Source organism: Meleagris gallopavo, chromosome 21 (assembly GCF_000146605.3).
Source record: "Meleagris gallopavo isolate NT-WF06-2002-E0010 breed Aviagen turkey brand Nicholas breeding stock chromosome 21, Turkey_5.1, whole genome shotgun sequence".
NCBI lineage: Eukaryota > Metazoa > Chordata > Aves > Galliformes > Phasianidae > Meleagris > Meleagris gallopavo.
Window position 1 is genome coordinate 277720 of NC_015031.2, and position 13945 is coordinate 291664.

The 13945-nt window shown below is 59.6% G+C and overlaps 1 protein-coding gene and 1 long non-coding RNA gene across 2 annotated transcripts; one reads left to right on the forward strand and one right to left on the reverse strand.

The window, feature by feature from the left end:
• Window positions 1-1460: 1460 nt before the first annotated feature.
• LOC104913882 (telomerase-binding protein EST1A-like) lies at window positions 1461-8685 on the reverse strand (the record flags this gene model as incomplete). The annotated part of the gene is made up of 4 exons (XM_031556481.1): window positions 1461-3387; window positions 5107-5188; window positions 5412-5623; window positions 8496-8685. Coding segments are annotated over 4 exons (615 nt in total), but the record flags the coding sequence as incomplete, so codon positions are not given.
• A 759-nt stretch (window positions 8686-9444) lies between these two features.
• LOC116217339 lies at window positions 9445-13945 on the forward strand. Its single transcript, XR_004161764.1, has 2 exons — window positions 9445-10693; window positions 11189-13945. It is a non-coding gene; the product is annotated as an uncharacterized LOC116217339 (long non-coding RNA).

The following is a 13945-nucleotide window of genomic DNA, read 5'->3' on the forward strand; positions in this document are numbered from 1 at the left end:
CTGACCTCCCGGCTCGCCCCGCTGTGCCGCCAGCCCGAACCCTGAGGCTTCGGAGGACATGAGCCCGCTCCTTACCTCGGGGCTGTCCCCATCTCTGCCCGCCCCGTGGTGGGACCCAATGGAGCTCAGCTCTGCTGTGATGGAACCCAGACTGTGCCGCCATCACTGCCGTGGGGCCGTGAGTAGTTCGTCCATCGCGGCCGCAGCGAAGGGCCTCCTCCTCCCCGGGGCTGTGCTGGGAGCTCGGGGACAGACTGATGGAGAGGGATCACGCGGGGTTTTGGTGGGGGTCAGGGACGGTGACCAGGGAAACACGATGCTCCTCGGAGCAGCACTGAGCTCCCGGCCTCAGCCCTCAGCTGCCAGTGTTTTCGGGAGGTGGGGCAGGGCCTTGTCACAGACTGAGCCCCTGCACCCTGCCCCACAGCGCTCGCCATCAGGGATGCCCGGGGCTCCGTGGGGCAGAGGGACCCCCGGGAGCCGCCGTCCCGTGGGGTGGCTGTGCCCTCGGGCCCACCTCTTTTACTGCCAAAGATCCCCGTCCCAGCACAGCTGGGTCGGGTCGGGTTTGGGGGAACCTCGGGCCGGGAGTTTATGACAAAGACAAAGCGGTTGGGTTTGTCAGCTATGTGGACGTGGGCAGCGGAGGCGCGGGGCCGCGGGAAGGGGCCGGGAGCAGCCCTGGGGAGAGCTGAGCCCCCGGCCTGGGCTGCAATGACAGCGGGTCGAGCCCCCAAGGGGCACCCCTGGCACCGCAGCACCCCTCTTGTGTCCCCTCCCTAAGTCTGGACCCCCACCCAGGCCCACGACCCCTCTGCCTGGGGTTAATGTGAAGCTTCTCCCCTCCCCGTGCCCCCTCCTCTCCTTTGCACACGAGGCCCCGGGGCAGTGACTGTCCCCAGCCTCGCAGCCACTGTGCCTTACCTGTGCTGGCTGCTCTGTGGCGAGGCCTCGTGCCCCCAAGTGCCAGCTTCCAGCCAGGGATGGGCAGGGGTCACCCAGGTCCCCCCCGGGGCTCGCCAGCATCTGGCCAGAGCTGCCACCGGGCATCTGTGCCCATTTTGGGGGCTGAGCACCGGCAGCAGCTGCACCCAAAACACAGCTGGAAACGCCCAGCGGGGTCTGTATCACGTCCAATTTGTACACGGGCTCCTCGCCCTTTTTTCTATAGTCGAAACGGAACAAGCAATAAAGTGACATTAACACACAGAGCCTCGTGTCCTTCTCTGGTGGCCCTGATGTGTGGGGCTGGGATGGGGAGCGGGGATGTACCCCATGGGGCTGCGCCGGGTGGGTGGTGTGGGGCTGTGGGAGGGGAGGAGAGGAGCTTTTCTGTTTGCCCGGAATCCCATTCATTAACAGGGAAGGTTCAGGACAGCAGGGACACATCCTGCTGCCATACATCCCCACTGCCCCAATTGATAGAGATGTGCCCACAGATGGCAAGCGAGACAACGGGCTGCACAGACAAGTGTTTAATACTAAAAATGATTAAAACCATCTTAACAAAATCACCCGAACGCGGCCACCTCCCCAACAAAGGGCTGACGCAGGTGGCCCCGGCACATTCAGCCCGGTGAGACCCCTCTGTGCTGCCCAGAGAGCCCTGCACGGGGTGGGCATCCAGCACAGCGTGCAGGGCGGTGAGAACACATTTCCAATGCACTCAGCTTTGAGAATTCTGCACGCTGCTTACACCCAGCGCTGTGCAGCACGAGCTGGGTCCTGGGTGCTCGTGTTAAACCGCGGCCACTCCGTGTGTCCTCCTGCAGGTGGCTGTGCTGCTTGGGGACCTCGAATCTGCACCGTGCAGTTCTGCACCTGCGCTGAGCCCTTTGCCAGGACACGTGTATGGTACAGGTGAGCACAACTGCTGCTTGTCCATGTGCTCCGCTCAGGCCCTGAGCCCTGCTTCGGTCCTCACCATGGCATGGGTGACAGTGAGCTTCCTGCTTGAACGTGCTGTGTTGCAAACACCAGGTCTGAGCCACCCACGCAGGAAAGGAAAACACTGGGTTCGGTCCTGCTGCATCCTCTGCAGTGCGCCGGTGGGAACTGGAGCTGGCCCTGGGGTCAGTCCTGCTCTGTGCTGATGGGAGTGAGGCGTGACAGAGCTTCAGGGATGCCAGTTCATGGGCAAACGCTCCCTCGTGGCTTCTGTATCTGTAGTGCCATGGGGATGAGGCTTTGGCGGTGGGGACAACGTGATGTGGTGTAGGAGACAGCGGTGTGCTGCAGGGCTCGGGGTGACTCAAGAGGGGACCCTCACAGTTGGGCTCGGCACCAGGCACTGCCCAGGCTTCGCCAGCCCTGTCCCCAAACAGCCTGTCCTGGGCTCGTCGGGGACTCGGAGGGCTTTGCTGGCCTCACGCTGAGCCCTGGGCTGAAAATGTGGCTAAAAGTATCAGTGTGGGAAGCAGGGGTAGGGGATAGAGAGGTGGGAACAGGTAACGTCTGTTGTGGGAAGGGAGCAGAACAGAAAGCAGTTGTGGGGGAATCAGGGGTGTTCAAAGCCCTCCTCCCCCACAAAGCAGGCAGGGCACACACCTGAAAACAATCCTATGCTGAAGTCTGAAATGAAACCGAAAAAAGCAAACCCTGCACCAGAGAGGACGAGCACCTCTGCAAGCAGCAGGCAGCGTTCCTTTCTGTGGGGTGGTAGCAGGGATGGGATGGGGAACCAATGCAGCCTGAGACATGCAGGAGAAACTGGCTGGGCAGGGATGATGGAGAGCACGGGGCACACAGCTGGGGACCCGCCCTTGAAGTCCACAGCATCTCCTAAAGGCTCAGCTCTTGGGGCTGAGCGAGACCAAGCAATCCCAAAGTCTGCACCGTTGCGTCCCCAATCTCTGCCCTGTACAGCCTACAAACCCAAAGAGACACCGACTCACGACGTGAGCTCTCTGCAACCAAGCAAACCAAGCGAAAGGCCGGCGATCCGGCACGGGGTCACCCAAAGCTTCCCTACACAGCAGGGCTCTCCAGCTCTGCTCCAGCACCGCCCGAAGGCCACGGGGACACTCAACATCCCAGCCTCCACGTGAACCATCCACGGCAATGACCTTCCCAGCTCGCCTGCACCCCCGGGGGGGGGCCCTTCGCAGCACGGCCATGTGGGGTGGGTTGAAGACGTGGCGTTTATTGTTCATTGTGGGCTGGAAGGCGGTGGCGGCGAGGGCTGCCTGCGGAGCCGGTCTCCCACCGCAACACTCTGCGTTACTCACTCAGGGGCTCTCCTCCCTGCTCGGCCCCCTCAGCCCTCCTGGGCCCATTTGAGGAAGGTGGGGATGTCCCTCACGGGCACGTTGCGGGTCAGCGCTTTGACTCGCAGGTTGCGATCGTCCGTCAGCAGAACCACTTCGCGGAGCAAACGGATGGGATCGTCTGGATGGAAAAAAAACAGAGTGGAGTGAATCCCAGAGCTGGGCTGTCGTACCCTGTTGTCCCCACGCGTGATCTGCATCCCGAAACCCCGCAGCCTCCCGGTGCTCCAGGCTCCCTGCTGCCTGCTGAGGTTTCTCACCGTGGCTCGGAGACGAGGCCTCATTTCGGAGGCCTTCTGCTATCTCCTTGCTCTGGTTTGGGGACAATCTGTGCGCTCTGCCCATCCCCTGCAGGCGAAACCCCGCTGCCCAAAGCAGGGAGGTGCTCAGCACTGGGAACAGGAGGTGCCTTCGCCTGACCCAGGCCAGGAAGACAGCCCGCGACCCTGGCTCCAGCAGGAAGCTGGTGCTATTATTCTGGTGATCTCATTATAAGATCTAAAACGAACCTTTCGTTCGAGAAGCTTTTGGAGTAGCCACTGCCACCGAGGCGTTTCTGGCTGAGGCTCAGACAGAGCTGAAGGCTGAGAAATAACTGAAGGGATCTTGCCCCCAGATGGATGAGCTGCCCCGCACGCAACACGCCAGGCTGGGGATATGGGAGCCACGCTTACGTGTGTGCGGAGCAGGGGAAGCATATGGGGTATGTGTAAGCAGCTGGGTCCTGTGACCAGAGTACTGTTCCTATGAGCACAGGAAACACAGTGCCTCTGAGCCAGGATTGGAATGGAAAAAACAGAGTTTATGGGAGCCCAACATGGGCCCAGATTGGCCGCGCCAGGAGCAGCAAGCCAAGGGGAAGGGGAGGTTAGCGACAAGCACGAGCTGGTGGTGTTGGGGCTGAGGATGGTGAGGAGGTGATGGGAGGAAGGGGACTGTGGGGCAGCCGTGGGGCAGCTGTGGGAGGGCAGGCCTGGGGCCGAGGGCTGATGAAAGCAGGATCGGAAGGTTTTGTGCGGACACTTTAAGAAATGTGTAACAATAAACATCCTCTGCTCCGAGCTGGTGACGCGTCTCCTTGTTACAAACCAGAGGCTGTCAGCTTGTCAGGCCCCATTCGCCATAATCCACATGATTTCAAAATTCAGCATCATTTGCACATAAACATTTGGTGACGGTTTCTCTGTGAATCTGACAAGTTAAGCTGCTAAGAATTCGCGCTGACAAATGTGGGTTGATTTCTTGGGCAGCTGCTGATCTAATTCCCATCCACACTGCCCTGGCAGCACACTGGGGCTGTCTGGTCCCAGCACATGCTGCCATTGCCAGCAGGGCACCAGGAGGAAAAAGGCTCCATCGAGGAGGCACTGGGGCTTTCAGAAGGAGCCCTTGACCTTCTGCTGCAGCCATGGCTGTGGCACGCAGTGGCAGGAGATGTCCCTGTTTGGGCAGATAGCTGGATCTGCATCTGCTCTTTCCACTCTAGGAGGATGAAGGGAAAGCAAAAGGCCCTGACACGCGGTTTTATGGCCTCGATGCATACTCTGGGGGACAACAACTACTAACAGTTGTGCTGCCAGCACTACAAAGTGGCTCTGTGTGCGTATGGAGGGGTCTTCTCACAGGCTGGGGAGTCCCAGAAGGTGCACGTAGAGGTGAGCATTTGGAAACACAGCAGGATGGGCCACAGCCTGGGGCTGAGTGGGGGCAGGAGGTGACACCTTGGTGCTGAAAGAGGCCAAATGCAGAGGTATGGGCTCCAAGGGCCACAAAAAGAGAAATGAGCAGAGTCTGTGGGCTGCAACAGAGAAGGGACAAAGAGGATGTGAGGATGATCTACCTTTGTTAGAGGGCATGAAATCCTTGGCCTTGTCGTTGCAATAGTGGAGGCAGCAGGACAGAATCAGGTCATCATTATTTCCCTGGAAGAAAAGGGCAACGTTATTCTCAGCAGAAAAAACCCAAACCCTGCAGCCCCATCACCCTCATTTCTGCACTGCCCTGGAGATGGTGTTGCAGCTCAGCGGAGATCAGGGCTGCTCTGAGCCTGCAAAGAGACAGGTCCCTGGGGAAGCTTCCAGCCCTACAGCGTGCCCTGGCAGCACTGCCTCAGTGCCTCCATCCTCGTGGGGCTGAGACCCCTACCTGCTGGCCGGTGGTGTCTTCACTGCGGAAGGAGATGGACTCCAGCTCGTTGCCTCGGCTGGTCAGAGCCCTCAGGCAGTTGTCACGGCCCTCGAACCTCTCCTCCAGGAACTCGATGGACTTCCTGGCTCTCTCCTGCACTTGGCGGGCATAGACTGCAGCCCGGTGCTCCATCTCCGGGCCCTTGGCCAGGCCGTCCAGCTCGTTTATCACTTCAAACAGGAAGAGGAGGTACAGTTACTAAGGGACAAGGTGCTCTCGTGACCCGCTGCTGAAACGCACGTGTTGCCAAAGCCTCAGGGCTGGGACACTGGGAGCTGGCTCAGGAAATCTGGGTTCAGCTGCCGCAGCGTCCCTGTGCTCCTGGACTTGGCTACAGGTCTGGAAAAGCTTTGCTGCCTTCCACCTCTGCGTGTCACCTGGCTCAGCCCTGAGAGCATGGGGACCTCTGCCCTGCAGCACTCGCTGAGGGCACCGTGCCCTGTGAAATGCAGCCATGAGCCCAACCCGTGCACCTTCACGTGTGACTGGGGGGCGTCAGAAAGCTGATGGGTCCGGGGATCTGGCTATCATGCCTCCTGATCCGTGCCACGCCGCCCTGCTCTGCTCCTTCTCCCAGCCCCCTGGGCTTGCTTTCAGATGCAGAAAGCTGCGTGTGCAAGTAGGGTCACATGCAGAAGCAGGCAGCCCCCGCTCCACCAAGTCCTGGCCCTGTTTTCACACCTGAAGTCACTGCCCCAGGCTGCCTGCAGGGGAGACACTCTCTTCAACACCTCTCCCATCTGGGGCTGATACAGAGTTTGCACATCTGTCCTGACACATGTTGCTGAAGCCGAGCTCGAGCCTGGGATCAGGCAGATTCCCAGCCCGTTTGGTTTCACTGGAGACTGTCAGGGCTCGGAGCCTCCTGTCCGGCTGCCAAGCAGCAGGCACACAGCCTCAGCAGCCCCCCAGGCTGAGCAGTGCCCAAGGGACGCCAGGAGGAACGCACCCTGCAGTGCACCCAGAGCTGCTCTGCGTGTGCGAGCCAAGTGTGGCCAAGGCAGCTCCCAGCGAGGCTGGGCACATGATGGTTGTGTCCAGATGTGCACACGAGCATCCTCACATGTGTTCGTGCACAGGGATGCGTGTGCACAAGGCTGGGCTGGTGTGCACGTGTGTGCGAGGGAGCCTCTGTGCGCGCAGTGTGTGTTTTAGCCATGGCTTCATTTCTGAAGATTGTTTCCGAGCTTGGAGCCAAGTCCTGAGTTCAAGTGGGAACTATGCATTCCTTGGGGGTTCGAGGAGAGAGCTCGGGGTCTGAGGCCTCTCCCCAGTGCTGTGAATCACTGCCCAGGGAGCCTGCGTGATCGCTCTGTTCCATGGTGAGACTGGCACTCACTGTCTGGGTATTCAAATTAAAGCTGCATGGAGCTGCTTTGCTCTTCGCTCGCTGACTGCTCCTCTTGCTACTGCTTTCAGCGACCTGATGCTGCCATTTCCACACAATGCACGGCTGGGTTAGGGGTGGGGGGAGCCTTGCAAGAACGGAACATCAAACAGGAAAAGCTGGTATTCCCTCCCGAAATCCGCCTTCCTGCTTCCAAGCTAAACAGGCTTCAAAGGGGAGGCTTGTTTGTGCTTCTGCACCAGGCCTGGCTTCTCCATGGTGGGGTCAGCCTTAAGGAGCACGGAGCAGGTTAAAGAGCAAGAGAAACAAACGGAACGCGAAGCTGCACGCTTAACCCCTTGCTGCATCCGTGGGATAAGCAGTGAGGAGTGCCCCGAGCTGGGGACGGGGCACAGCTCACACCTGGAACTGGCAATGGGATGTGGCACCACGGCCACTGGCCCCTGGCTTATCCTGGCCAGCCCAGCCCTCATTATGCAGGCTCAGCGTGGCAGCACCTGGCTCAGGGAAGGAAACAGAGCTTCCCGCTCTCCTGCAGCTCATGCTTGTGAGAGAACAGAGGAGGCAGGGCCATGGCTCTAGGGAAGGCGCCAGCATTCCCAGGTGTGAGCACACTCCACAGCCCCCAGGGCTCTGCCAGCTTCCTTCCCTTTGCTTCCATACAATGCCCTGCCACTGCCGTGCCAAGCTGCAAAGCTCCCTGACAGCCCCACTCCCCCTGTCCGGAGGTCCCGACCCCAGCTCTAAGAGTCCTTCCAGAGCCAGACCCTGCAGGAAGGGCCTGTTGGATGCTGGCTCTCGGGCCGGTGGAGCTAGGAGTTGAAGAGGAAGCCCCGCACCTGCTCAGAGGGCAGGCATGAAGTGTGCTGCAGGGCAGGAGATCAGCACGAGCGTACACCTCGCTGCCTGCAGACTGGAGGTGCCTGTGGGGCTGCAGCTGGGATGAGGGCAGCCTGAGGCATCTGTGAGGCTCAGCCCCACTCCTACCCTGATATTTTCTTTCACCCCCAAGCTCCCCTCCATGCCAGGTTGGCACTGGGGTGCAGCCGGCCCCAGCGCAGCACCGGCCGGAGGAATGCTACCGCGAGCCCAGCGAGTGATCAAACAATCAGAGCAAAGGCATCTCACCAAATCCTCCCGCCACCCTGGGAGACCACCCAGCAGCACAGCCGTTATCTGCCAGGGTGAGTGTTTACCAATAACGGGAACCAGCTTGCTGTTTTACTGCAAGCTTTATAAGGATAAAAAGAAGGGCTGGGCTTGAGCAGCTCTGAGACGCTGGGACACAGGCCGGCCATTTGCTCAGGCTGCCTAAGCCCCAGCTCTGCTGGGATAAGCTATCTGCTCTGATTGTTTAACAATTCCTCCTCCTTGCTCCTTCCAAAATTCCCTCCAAATCCCTTCTAACACCCGTGTGCCTCTCCCAGCCCCTGGCACCCCTAAATGCACCATGGGAAGAGGAGCTCACGCTGGGCAGAAAGGGAAGGGAAGGGAAAAGCATGGTATGGGGTGAAGGAGCAGCTGGGATGAGAAATGGCTCCAACAGGTAAAAGCAACAGGGTTGTGTCCAGCACACACAGCAAGCACTGGGACCACAGAAAAGGGCATGTGGGGCAGGAGAGTGGGAGCTGGCATGGAGGGTCGAGCCTGCACCGAGGGACAGGAAGCCCATGCCTGGTGCCTGTGCTACTCACCGATCAGGGGCACCACCAGGATGAACTTCCTGCAGTCCAGCAGCGTTATCAAGCTGCTGAGGTGGTCGATGAAGCCGTTGGTGTCTGGGACCAAGAAGACAGGTCTTATCTCCAGCTCCATCTGCCTCATTTGACTCTGGTCTTTCAGCACAGCCTGGAAGAGAAGGACATGTGATGAGTAAGAAAGACGTCAACCCTGTGACCCGTGGACATTGGGAGCAAAAGATAAGCCTAGTTGGCACACATGCCTCCTGCAGCAAGGACGGCGTGTACAGGAGGCTGTGTCCATCCCACCTGCACACTGCAAGCACCAACTCTTGTGGGGACACAGTGGGATGGTGAAAAACTCCAGCAGCACCCTCATAAGAAAACACAGTCCTGCCCAAGCCCTGCACTGGACTGGCTCTACCAGCCTTGAAAGTGGATTTGTTTCAGGTATTGTCCCATTTTATAGGGCTGGCAGTTGCCAAGACTATCCGCACCACCCTGATATAAAACAGCAGGGAGGAAAAGGGTGGATGAAAACATCTCAAGATGACAAGATCACCAGTGAAAAAGAGCCAGCTTGGGACACAAGGCATGCCAACAGCATCCAAATCATGGGACCCCGAGCAGGAGGTGTGTGGGGAGGGGACGCTTGGCTGAGCACCACACTTTCCGTCCCACCAAGTCCTGCACACGCCGCGTGTTTTCCAACAACATCCAGCTGGGAAACCAGGTGGGTTCCAGCCCTGCAAAGTCCTAGGGCTGTCCTTGACAGAGCCCCATGCACCCACCGGAGACCAGAGGTGCTCACACACATGTGGAGAGTCTGCTGGGTCCTACTAGAAACCCTCCCTGGCTGTACCTGGACCTTTGCACAACACTATTTGCCAAAATGGGATCAAAAAGCTCATGTGTTACTTTTGATGCTATCGAAGGACTTGGACTCTTCAGTAAGTCACAGGCGTAAAAAACTCAGGATGCTATTCTAGTGCTTCCTCTGCTTAAAAATAGCTTCCCTTGACTCGCTGATGTTTGTTGCCTCTAATAGGAACCGGTCACCCATGGAGCACAGCAGCACTGTATGGAACACATCCACCACGTGAACTCTTGTGAAACAGGGCTTGCACCCACACGGAACACCCCAGGGCCAGGAGGGGAGCCCAGCCCTGCCCAGCCCTTTCTGCTGAGTCCAGCCCTGCTCTGCCCAGCATTATGGGGGTGTATCTGACCCTTCTATATGTCATGCCAAAATCTCAGAGGCGCACTGGAACACTGAGCTGCACAGGCCAGCAGTGGCCGTGGAAATAAGTGGTTTTAAATCCATTTGCAAGTGTTGTCATCTGGCTTTAAATCAAGACGCCTTGATGCTGCCACCTCCCACAAGGCAGCAACCAAAGCCTTCCCCGCGTGCCTCCCACCCATGGGCTCAGAAGGGAACTGAGGGGCAGCTATGGTGGCACCAGCATCCTGGTACAGGGCCACCATCACAGCCCCGTGCTGGGTGCTGCCTCTGCTCATGCCTTTGCCCAACCTGGGGAAAGCTGGGGCAACACTAAGTCAGGAGGGGTTTGCTGTCCTGGGTGACACAGTTTGACCGGCGAGGGGACGACAGCGTGGTATGGGGACAAAATTGATGGCAACAACCATGGAGCTGCAAGAAGAGTTTCAGTGGCGTTTGGTGGGGCTCCTCCCCAACGTTTGGGAGCGGAGTGGGGAGATGCACCAGGCCCTGTCACGGCGGGATGGAGAAGCGCCCAGTGCAGAACCAGGCACTGCCACGAGGCGACGGAGAAGAACCCAACGCAGAGACCCAAAGTGACAGAAAGCCAGAGCAAAACCTCACCCCGCAGCAGGCAACGACCATCCCAAAGACCAAAGGGGGGCCAGCCCTGCATGCTCCCCATCCGGGCTGACCGCGCAGGCGACACCGGCACTGGGCCCCTCGTGTGTGGCACCGTCCCCGTCGGCGTTCGCAGGCCGTACCCGGCTGATTCCTGGCAGCTGTGAGCGACGCCTGTGCCGGCCGTCACGTCCCATTCCGCTCCTCGGGCCGCCCGGTGAGAGAAGGACACAGGATGCGCCGGGAGTGAAAGAGCGAGGTCGGCAGGGAGCGTGCCAAGTCCCCTCGCACAGCTCCGGGCCGCTCGGGGAGCCAGAGGGAAACTCGCCTTTGCAGAGTTCAGAGGCCGGCAGCGAGATTTATTTTTGTTTGTGTGAGTAAAAGGCTGCAGAAGCCTCTGGCCAAGGGGCTTGGGGGGGAGGGGAGTGGCCTGTGATTCATGCAGACTCCGGCTGGCCCCCCGGCCAGAGATGAAAGGGAGCCCATGTGCGGGACGGGACGGGGAGCGAGCGCGGCGTTAACCCTTCTGCTGGTTGCTGGGCACGGCCGCTGCCCCACAGCACGGGGATGGGGCTCGGGGTGCTGGATGCTGTGTCGTGGCAGTGATTGAGCCGCCCATCCCGCTGTGCCTCAGTTTCCTCCATGCTGGGAGAGGATGTGGGGCTGTGCGGGGGTGGGAGACCCTCGGTGCAACCCTATTTTGAGTGCTGTAAGACAGACGGATTCGGTCCTTATTGGGGTTTGGCTCCCTGCACGGCTCCGTGGCGAAGGGACGCTGCGGGGCTGGCACGCAGCAAGGCACCCACGGGAGCAGCAGCCCGCTGCTCTTCTCGGCACTACCCAGCTTTCCTTTCTCCTCCCATTGCAGGCACCGAATCACGTCCACCCACAGCCCCTAACCCGGCTGCGGTTCCCTGGGCCGGGACTTCTCCCAGGAGCTCGGCAGGAGCCGGAGGTGGCTCCCCCGGCTGCCCCAGCTGGTGGCAGCACTGAGATCACACACTCCCGTTCGCACAGTCCCAAATTCCCAACTCATCCATCAGCTGGAATCACCTGGGGGATTCCCCGGAAGCCGGCTGCCTGGCCGAGGGATTCAAGTTCGAGAAGGGGACCGTTCCTCACCATGCACAAACCGCGAGGCCGCATTTCCTGCGATGCCACAGCGGAGAGATGTCCGCTGGGAACACAGCACGGGCTTTGCGCTGGACGCCTGAGCAATGCCAGGCTGCCAGACAGACCAGGAGACGCAGCCCCGTAGGGCTGGGTGTGGGATGGGTCACCTGGGTTGACACCGCCGTGCCACGGCTGTCACCACCGTGCCACCGCCTCTGCTGCCCGAGCCTCCATCTGCAGCGGGACAACCGGGCGCTGCTGCCCGCTGGGTCCCCGTGCACTCGGAGGGGACAAGAGGTGAATTTTCCAGGAGCTGAAAACAATGCCTCCTTCGCATCTCGCTCCAAAGGTTTCCTCCTCCCAACGTTCGTCCGCAGCAGCGTCTTCCTCAGGAGTGAACGTGCCCCGTGCCTGGTAGCAAGCCGGGGCCGCCGCCGTGGCGGAGCCGCCGTGGGTGGGTGTGCGTCTTCCGCAGCCGGCAGGCACCCGATCCCAGGCAGGTGCGTGTCAGCGCGTGTGCACCGCAGCATTGTTCCTGCGCCAGGAGCAGAGCGTGAATGGGATGCGGCTATATTTAGCGGGTTACTCACAGCACCGCCACAAAGGAGCGGCTGCATCTTAAGGGGGCGGCCGTTCCGTGGGCTCAGAAGGGACAGGAGCGGGGCTATTTTGGGAAGACATGTCATAATTGGCCGCCCGGTTAAGCTGCTTCTGTAATGCTCAGCAAAACAATAGCAGCATCCAGAGGAAGAGCCTGTTATGTTTCAGGTGGGATGTTTTCAACCGTTCAGGAAACTCGACCGCTCCCAGCGCACAGCAGAGGCACAAAGGACAGGGGACACCGAGCATCGCGGACCGAGGGCCATGCCAAGCGTGGGGGTGGATGGAGGCACAGGACGTGGCCTAGCTCCACCTGCCTGCCCGGCCTCCCTGCAAGCCCCAGCCAGGCAGCAAAGGGCTGCCCGTTGCAAAGAGGGCTGCAAAAGGCTGAGATCTAAAGCCATTCTACCCCATCTCATCTGCTCAGTGTGATGTTCTGGAGCTGAGCTCTCTCTGCTGGCCCCAACGGGCCACCCCTATTTACTATTCACTCTGCCTGGACCCATGCTTCCCACCAGCTTGAGCAAGTCAAGCCAGAGCAGTGAGAGAAACACAATAAAGCCTCAATCTGCAGCAATGACCACAGTAATGTCAGTGTTTTGGAGCCACAAGAAGGACAAGTAGGGCTGCCTGGCCAGCACAGAGTCTGGGACAAGCAGTGGGTAGATGTTCCATACTGGTGGCTCAGGTGGGCAGCAAGAGGAGGTGAGCACAGTGAAGGGAAGAAGGCAGTGGCCAAAAACCCATCAGAGAGAAGGTGGAAAGAAGCACAGCTCTGCAGGGTGCAGATGAGGCCAACACACCACGCTCCCTATGGGCACACCAAACCCTGCCAAGGGATGGCACAGGGATGTCAGTGGGAAACCTCAGAGGTATCAAAACACCCAGGAAGAGAACGAGTAGCCAAAAGATGGAGGCTTCTCCCTGAAACCTGCACTACCAGGCTCTGCAGGAGGCTCTGGGGTGCCTGGGCTCTCTGGGCCGTGACCCCATCAGTGCACACAGATGAGCACAGAGAGCTGAGGGTCATGGCTGTGCTAACACAGGAGCTGCATCTGCTGGACTCCAGTGAATACATGGGACTGCAGCTCATCCCCTGAGTAATGAAAGGGGGAACTGGAGAGCAGCCAGTGCGAGAATCCCAGAGAAGAGCAAGAGCTACAGGATGAAACCTAGAAGGCAGCAGGTCCCAGGAAGCACAAATCCCGCAAGAAAACCAGAGACCCACAGGTCAAGGCAGGGAGATCCGAGGGGTGCGGTGCAGGGTTGGCTTCAGCCTGGCCTCCCCATCCCAGCTCTGGGCCGCACACATGTTCTGCTGCGGGCTGTTCCCAGCCAGCCGTGGCCTGGCTGACTTTAGCAAAGCCCCCAAGGACTTTTCTCCTCCACCCAGGCTCCGACTGCACCTCAGCTCTCAGCTGTGCAGCCCCCGAAGCTGCCCACACCCTCGTGTTGACCTCTCTCTGCCTGCGAGAGGAGGCTCAGGAGGAAGGGAGGAGTGGGCCGGGGAGAAAAGCCCCTGACACATCAGGCAGCCCCCACGTTCCCCGCAGAAGGGGCAGCGGCCATCCCGGGGGCCCCGGCGCAGCTGGGCCGGGATCTGCATGCACTGCCCTCCCCGAACATGTGCAGTTCCTGTTTGCTGTGTCTGTACAAGGCGGTGGGAAGTGGGGAATTTACTTACACCTCCCGCTTAACAACCCTGGGAGGCTGGAAGGCTTCAGGCCGCTTTAATTTACAGCCCATCTCTCCAATCTCTCACTCATTCGCTGCTGCTTTCTTCCTTATTGTATTAATGTGACCCAGGTACCTGCCAACAATAATGGACTCGCTTGCGGGGGCGGCCCCTCCCTCCCGGCACAATTTATACCTTTGCCTTGATAAGAATTTCTCGAAATTCAAATGCAAATTA